General features: G+C 38.8%; 1 protein-coding gene across 1 annotated transcript in view; it reads right to left on the bottom strand.

Annotated features, from left to right (window-relative positions):
• The window catches only part of ncoa1 (nuclear receptor coactivator 1), a 40,022-nt gene that overhangs the window by 23,435 nt on the left and 8,259 nt on the right, over positions 1 to 8,328 (bottom strand). The window contains exons 3-5 of the mRNA XM_037685953.1: positions 1,438 to 1,604; positions 1,227 to 1,333; positions 970 to 1,147 (exon numbers count right to left, since the gene is read on the bottom strand). Coding sequence (XP_037541881.1) covers positions 970 to 1,147; positions 1,227 to 1,333; positions 1,438 to 1,604 — 452 coding nt within the window. The remainder of the gene's footprint in view (positions 1 to 969; positions 1,148 to 1,226; positions 1,334 to 1,437; positions 1,605 to 8,328) is intronic.

The following is an 8,328-nucleotide window of genomic DNA, read 5'->3' as shown; positions in this document are numbered from 1 at the left end:
ATCCATCCATCCATCCATCCATCCATCCATTATATCCATCCATCCATACATCCATTATCATCCATCCATCCACTTTTCTTTTCAAACACACTAATCTCTCTCTGATTTTCAAATAACAGTGAGAATTAAAGAATCTTAACACTAATTAAAAAACATTTGGAAAAAACTAAACAAGCTGATTCATAGTTTTAACATAAAACACGAGGGAGTTTTTGTGTTACTACAGCCTTGTTCATTTCAAATGTTAATGTTTGTATTATTTTCCAACTCTTAACCTAGGTTGAGGGTTTTATCATGACCAGATTTACGCGTTTCTTTTTTTGTTGTTGGTGTTTGTTTTTTAGATATGCAGAATTTCTTCTGATGACATTTTTCTGCATATCAAAAAACAGTTTAGTTGTGTGTACATTTTCTAAAATAAGGGGTGGCCCTCCAACAGCTGTGGCAGAATTAAAACGTGTAAAAAAAATGATTATTTTTTAAATACAACCGTGACCTTGCTCTCTGCTGCGCTATCTTCTGTCCTCAGACCTCCTACAATTCAATATAATCTCTTCTCAAGGCTGTACTTTAATAAAAGTTAACTCTAAAGTCAAATAACTTCATGGCACTGAATAAAGCCATTGTTTCTCATCACATTCACCCACGCATGTGCTGCCTCTGCACACTTTCCTCCCCAAACTGATTGTGCAGCTTTGAGTTGAGCAGGAAACCTCACTTCATTTAAAACCTGCACAACTCATCCTCCTCCCTGCCCCCAAAGGTCCTGAAATCCACTTGCTTTTCTTTTACGGAATAAAATTATCTGTATCCAAGACACAAAACGAGCTGCCAAAATGTTTTTCATTACCATGGAAACTGACATTTCCAGATTCTTGAACGATAATTACCAAATATCTTTTAAACATAACCGCTACAGGCATCTCGAAGCTTGAATATAAAGCGTCGGACCTCCAAACGCTCACTCACCGAGGCTTTTCGGCAGCAGATTGCGAACAAATTCATTGTGGTCTCCCACATGGAGGATGCTGTAGACACTTGAGGTCATCAGCTCTTCCTGGGTGTATCCGAGATAACCCATAACGTTCTCGGAGACAAAAACGATGCGGCCCTCACGGTTGACCACAAAGAAGAACCCATCTAGGGCCTGAGTGAGCAGGAGACGAGGAGGAGGTTAGACTCTGGGAATATTAAGATGGTTGTGGTGGTTTTGTGTCGTGCTTCACCTCTAGCAGCATGGGCCCCAGCGCCTCTTTCTCCACCAGCCCCTGACTACTAGAAGAGATGTCGCTCTTCTGCACATCGTCATCTGGAGAAAGGAGAGCTGCTTTTTCTGTCGGGAGGAAACAAATCACTACAAACGTGCTGCGAAACGCATCTCATACCAATCTACATCAGCGCACGTCATTTAAACGTTTCGGGTGCGCCTTTCCTCACCCTGCTCACGCCGTTTGATCTGCTGGATTTGGTCCACGGTGCTCTTGAGGATGTGGCACTTGTCGGGCTTCACGCTGAGGCTGGCAATGTTGCCCATGTTGGACGACAGCAGCTCAGCCAGCTCCTCGATGTAACGGCACTCCAGCTCCCGTCTCCGCTTCTCCAGACTGGGGAAAAGACGCAAATCAAGATTAGGAGTACATCTGGACCGCTACTTTTCACGTCAGCATTTTACAGTGATCTTCTGATGTAAGGGGAGGTGATTACAGCTGCTTCAGCCTGAACTTGTAAACAACATCAACATCTGCAGGTTTCTGTAAGTTAAATTTAAGATCTTTAAAGACCCTTTACAAATCATTATAATTCAAATTATACATGGAATAGGAAAAGAAGACATTGTAAAATGTCTTTCAAAGTTGTCTTTTATTCAAAATTACATTCTGTCTAACTCGTTAAAGAGAAACTATGGACCACTTTCAGGAGCTTTCACATACATAACAAAACACAATGAATATAATTTGATTATTACATCTATAATTTAAATGTATTATTTATATATTGTCATTTCATTTATTATTATTTTCCAATATGTTTAATATATTGTTTAAAATAATACAACTGAATAGTGTTTGCAGTCAATCCAAATCAAGATGGCTACCATCAACGTTGTCATTGTTGATTTATTTATTTATTTATTTTTGTAAATTACTTTTGTTTGAATATATTCTGGGAAAAAAGGGGCAGATATAAGATTTATTCTTCTGCTGTCTTTCATTTTATTTTTTGATTGTATATATATTTTCTGTTGTATAGTTATTTTGTTTTTAATTAAGTTAATAAATTTCTAAAATAAAAAAAAATATTTGGGATGGGAGACTGCGACAAAATGAAGACAACACAATCTGCTGGCTACCCTACCTCAAATAAATAATGTTAAATTATTGTTATATATATGAATGTTTCTGTTCAGTGCCCTGAGATAACTTCTGCTGCGACTTAGCGCTATAGAAATGAACTGAATTTGATTTTCCAATTATCCAATGATTTACGTTGTTGCATTTCATTACAGAGTAAATAACACTGCTACATCTGGCAATGGCAATCATAAAGACAGAGCACAAATATTAATAACACTGAGTGAAATCAGTAAAACTTAAAAGTGAACAAATCATTTTTATAAGTAAAAAAAGGACAACGTTCCATATTAAAATAATTCTGACGCCTGAATGGGATGTTTCTGCTTACATAAAAAAAGTTGTAATAAGGCAGGACTCACAACATCACCCGTCCCTGCTGGCAAAATACAAATTACTCATAATTATAGCTTTTAAACCGTTGGTGGAGAATGACGGGAACAGAGAGGGAGGAAAACGGGAAAAATGTGAATGTGACGAGGGAGACAGGGAGGACAGCTGGGAGGAAACATGTTGGAGAAAAGAAGCTGGATATTAAACAGAGCTGACTCGATGGGTTGAGTCATCCATCAGATGAAGGATCATTCTTCACTTTTAAGGGATTTTTGAAGCAGATATGTCAAAATCTAAATTATATGTTTAAATTCATTATTTTGCATACGATTTAAAATACAAAACAATTAAAAAAAAAACAACCACTATGAGCACAAGCCAGTGTAACTCGTGCCAGTCCCAAGCCCAGGTAAAACACTTTTGCCAAAACTACAATGAGAGCTCATCAAAGTGAAACCATATCGGATCGGTCGAGGCCCGGGTTACCAACAACCGCCACCGGTGCCGTTGACTGTCGGCAGAAATTGTGCTACTGTTAGTCGAAGACCACAAGGAGGGAAACGTGTCAGGAGACAAAGGGAGAAGAGTCAAGAATGTAGGACTGAGGGTTGTAACTCTAAAAGTGGGGACAATGACAGGCAAAGGTAAAGAGCTGGCTGACATGATGCTGAGAAGGAAGGTAGATGTTTTACATGTCCAAGAGATTAAGTGGAAGGACAGCAAGGCTCGCAGCAATGGAGCAGGGTTCAAACTGTTTCACCATGGTGAGGATAGAAAGAGAAATGGAGTAGGGGTGGTCCTGAAGGAGGAGTTGGCAAAGAATGTAGTAGAGGTGAAAAGAGTGTCAGATACGGTGATGTGCCTGAAGGTAGAAGTAGAAAGTTTGATGCTAATCGTTATCTGTGGTTATGCTCCACAGGTTGGATGTGACAGAGCAGAAAGATAAATTTAGGAAATATTTGGATGAAGTGATAAAAGAGTATTCCCAGGGAGGAGAGAGCGGACCTGAATCGACATGTCGGTGAAGGAAACGGAGGGGATGAGGAAGCGATGGGTAGGTTTGGTGTCAAGGAAGGAAACCAGGAAGCACAGATGGTGGTGGATTTTGCAAAGAGAATGGAAATGGCTGTAGTCATGTTAATACGTTAAAATGTGTGATTTCCAATATTATCGTTTAATTTAATCTGTTAAGTCTTTTGTGATTACAGCACTTGTAGTTTTTCTGTTGTTAAACAAATCTATTTTATTAGTTGTCCTCATTAGATTTATCATCATCTTCCTGCCACAAGAAGGCAAAGGTGGACAATGATGTTTCTATGTCTGTTTGTGTTAGCAAAATATCTCATGAACCACAGGATGGATTTTAACGAAACATTCAAAAACTAAACAGAGAATCTACAGCTGAATATCGTTTGCAATCAATCCAATTCAAGATGGCCACCACAACTAAATGACCTCATCAAACACAAAAATGGAAACGACTTGGTCCATTCTTTGACAATGAAGTAAAATTTGGCATGGTAGTAGCTGAGAGTCATTCTCAACACATGCATCACGCAGATGTCCATTAGTTTCGACTAAAACGGCTACAACTCCACTTCTAAAGACGAGATGATCTCAGGAATGAAACGAAGCGGGTAATATGCATTTCTTCAAGGAAAGCTGGGTCTTCAACATTTTTTAACCAACTTCTTTAAGTAAACAGTCATTTAAAGTCTTCAAACCCGTTTAGCTGCTTCATAAAAGCGAAGCGTTGAAACTTCTTGTCGCGCTTACGATTCACCAGGTGTTCTGAATCGCGTGTTAAAACTTACAGAATAACTCAACGAAGTCAAAACGAGTTTCTGTTCGGTTGAGGGAACGGTCAGTGGCTCTTCAGGACTCGATAAGTGTTCTCACTTTGAAGAGATCGTCTCAATGCACCTTTAGAAAGCCTGAATCTAAACCGACGAGAAACAGCAAGGTATGTGACAAACTCAAGAAAACAAAATGTACTTGTGTGAAAGTATGTGTACGTGAAATGACAACAGTAAAAAGTAGGTCAGCACATACTGGCCTGCCAGAACACACAGGCGTGGTGAGGGAAGGGGGTGGTGGTGGTGGTGGGGGGCGCTGCTGTGAGAAATGTGCAGGTCAGTGGCTGCAGAAATGCTAGCTGGGTATGAGCTACTGGGCCTTAACGACTCGAGCATCGTGCACCAAAACCACTCACTGTAAACCTTACTCTGACCTAAAGCTCAATCTAAAAAAAATAAACAGAAACAATCAAATAAAAACGACTGAATTATTCTCGAACCACTCCTTAGTGTGTGTGTGTTCTTTACATGGCTGATCAGAGGAGGTTTCTTCCTCTTAAAAGGGAATCGCGCTTTTCTTTTGTCACCAACGAGCTGCTCAGGAGGGGAGATTGCACCTAAGATGGTCCATCGCTTATCCAGCTCCCAGTTTACATAAATCTGGCGGCAGCCATCTTGGATGGACGTGGCAACACGAGTGGCGCACTCACAACGTGCACGGAGGGACAGAGGACATTTCTAATTTTAAAAACATTGCTCTGCGACGGGGGACAAAAAGGGATGTTTGTCTGTGTGTATGTTTCTGTCAACATTGGCCAAATGTCTTATGAACCAATGGACAGATTTTAAAAATATTCTGCTAACCTAAAAAAGCCATCAACAACCTAGCTCCATCTTATTGTTATTCCTAACAGAGCACTTGGCTCTCAGACTGCAGGCTTACTTGTGGTTCCTAGAGTTACCAAGAGCGAAATAAGAGGAAGATCTTTCAGTTCTCAGGCTCCTCTCTTGTGGAATCAACTTCCAGTTTCTGTCCGCGAGGCTGACACATGGTCCAGTTTTAAGTCTTTCCTTTTTGATAAATCCTATAGTTAGGGTTGGCTAGGTTTCCTGACCTATCCTTTAGTTATGCTGCTATAGGCTTAGACTACTGGAGGACAAACTGACCTCATTTCATCAAATGAACAGTTACGAATGCACACAAATGAATAGCTTGCATTTTAAATTATTTCTATCTTAACATGTTATTTTTGTCTTTCCTCACAGAGAAAGCCCAGCCTCCACTCTGGACCTGCCATTGCGTGTCAGTTTCTCCTTCCTGTTCCTCTCAAAGCCAGCCGGTCAAAGCAGACGGCCGCTCGTCTCGAGCCTGGTTCTGCTGGAAGTTTCTTCCTCATGAGGGGGTTTTTCTTTTCTACCGTTGCCTTTGGGCTTGCTCAGGATGGGAGACCGTGATGAAGTGAAAACTCAAAGCGATCTGAAAGCTCCTCAGATAAATAACGCTATTATTAACCGACTTTTTACGTGAATGTTGCAGTGCCCAGACATAAGATGAGAGCGAAACTTCTGTTGTGACTGGGTGCCATGTAAATAAAGTGAAGTGAATCAAATTGAAAATTGGTGTGGTGGCAGCTAAAGAAAAGTGAAAGGGGCTGAGGAGAAACTAAATTTAGTGTCAAAGCTGCCATCTCGGCAACACTGTGATTGTGTGCGCTTGTGTTGCTCATAATGAGTTAGCATTAAGTTTGTTTAGGCCTAAATATTCACAGCTTACGTAATTTGGAATCATCTACACCCTCCAGGCGCGCACTGCCCGTCTTTAATCGATGCTAAATCAGGAGCCTCAACTAAAAACAGCAGCTCCACTGTTCTGCGCTCAGCTTGGCTGTGAGCTAAAGCCTAAAATCAGAAGACCAACACCGTCACTAGAGCGGAGTCAGAGGTTAAAGAGATGATTAGGTTTAGCACATGTTTACCTTGTTTATCACCTCATGTTGTGGCTCACAAGAAACGGGGCTCTGCAACCTTTACGAGAACCAACTCTCCTGCTTAATACAGTTTGTAAAGAGCCACACGTTTTACAAGAATTTCACAATTGGGATTTTTTTCAGCGCTTTAATTTTGTACACTGTATTAATATATTGGTATATGTTGCATGATGGGTTTAGATATTTTTAAGTGTTGGGCAAAAGAGATAAACTATAGTTCTGTACAAGAAACGTATTCAGAGCAACTCGTTTCACTCTGCACAAACTTTTTACTTTTGTTTGTACATGACACTTAATGGACTCAACTGTGGAAAATGTTTCAAGTAAGTTCAATTAAGTTGCATTTGTCTCAAAAACTAACCATAAAATAAACAAATCTTTTGGCGATTTATGACCTAAAGATAAAAATAAAAAGTGGAAGCTTTAACTGCACTGCTTAAGTGACTGTTTTTATTAAAGCTAGTTATTAATTCGTTATAAGAACCCACTGTATCTGACTGATACTTTTCGAGGCCTTCGATAGATTTTCTTCTGCATTTATAAACATTTGCTCCAAGTATGTTAGAAAAAATGTGAAAATTCTGGAAGATTTAAAGACAAATCACACTTAAATAAAAAGTTGCATAAAGAAAGCAACAATTTAACGGCTCAACAATAAAAGTGATGATTTTGAATTGCTCTGGTGAAAACTTATCAGCTCATTTTGCTACTGAAACAACGGGAAGCTGCGTGCACAGTCTTTATTAACTCATGTGCACTAAATTGGGTTTGCTTTGATTTGTGGGCTTAAGAAGCTGTTACATGTTATAAAGATCAATATTTTTAGGTTAAGCAACAAAACAGAATGTTAAGTGCAACGCAAGTTTCTTGTTTTGGTTTAACCACACTTTCATTTTTATTCTGATTTCATGGTAAAAAGGACAAGAATCTTTTACCAACCATCAGTAAAGTGTAAATGTTTTATGTAACCAATCAGGAAACTTGACCAAAAAAAATATGTTGGTTTAATCCAGGGTGGAGGAAAACTAGTCTTCGTTAAGAGAATATGAAAGTGGCACAATTTACACAAAATGCAATAAAAACTTCCCCTTCAAGGGTCGTGTGACAATTGGGACACAACTTTGACTCAAATATATTTTTATTACTTTATGGAAAGGAAAAAAATATTGAGATATATATCGTATATCACGATTTATCTAAAAATTATCGAGGTATTAATTTCGGTCACACGAGCACGTTAAAGGGACTGTTTGTGAAAAAACAATAGACTGACTTTTCTTCCAGAGAATGTGCTAACAAAACAAACAAACAAACAAACAAAAACAACAGACCCAACAAACCAAACTGAATGCTTTTCTTTAAATGAGGTAAAAACAGGACTCCATTTTCACCTAAATCTGTACATGTTTGTCCTTTCACTAATATTGTGTTTATGTTATTGTTAAAATAAAAAAAGGCAATTATCATATTTCTAATCAAAAATTCAACATTTTACGGTCAGTGAACACTTTTATCTCGACCAAGTTAAAAAATAAACTAAAATCCAAGTAACCAAAGGTAAATATTTACTGTAATGCAGGGAAACTTAAGTTTGCAATAATCAGTTCAAATATCTTTAAGACTCAAATACTGTTTTTTTTTTTTTTTTTAAATCCTCCAATGGGAACCATGTAAACATGTTGTTGTAAAATCTAACTTAGTGTTTTAATCCCTGGAGATGTGCTCTCTGACTGACTCATCACTTTGTGACATACTCGTCATGCAAGCATCCCCAGTTGAGCTGATCTTTAATAACTGACAGAGATTTATCCACTGTGTGTGTGTGTGTGTGTGTGTGTGTGTGTGTGTGTGTGTGTGTGT

Source organism: Nematolebias whitei, chromosome 12, assembly GCF_014905685.2.
Source record: "Nematolebias whitei isolate Nwh7 chromosome 12, NemWhi1, whole genome shotgun sequence".
Classification (NCBI taxonomy): Eukaryota; Metazoa; Chordata; class Actinopteri; order Cyprinodontiformes; family Rivulidae; genus Nematolebias; species Nematolebias whitei.
The sequence above is the reverse complement of the archived record's forward strand: the minus strand, read 5'-3'. Positions and strand labels throughout refer to the sequence as shown.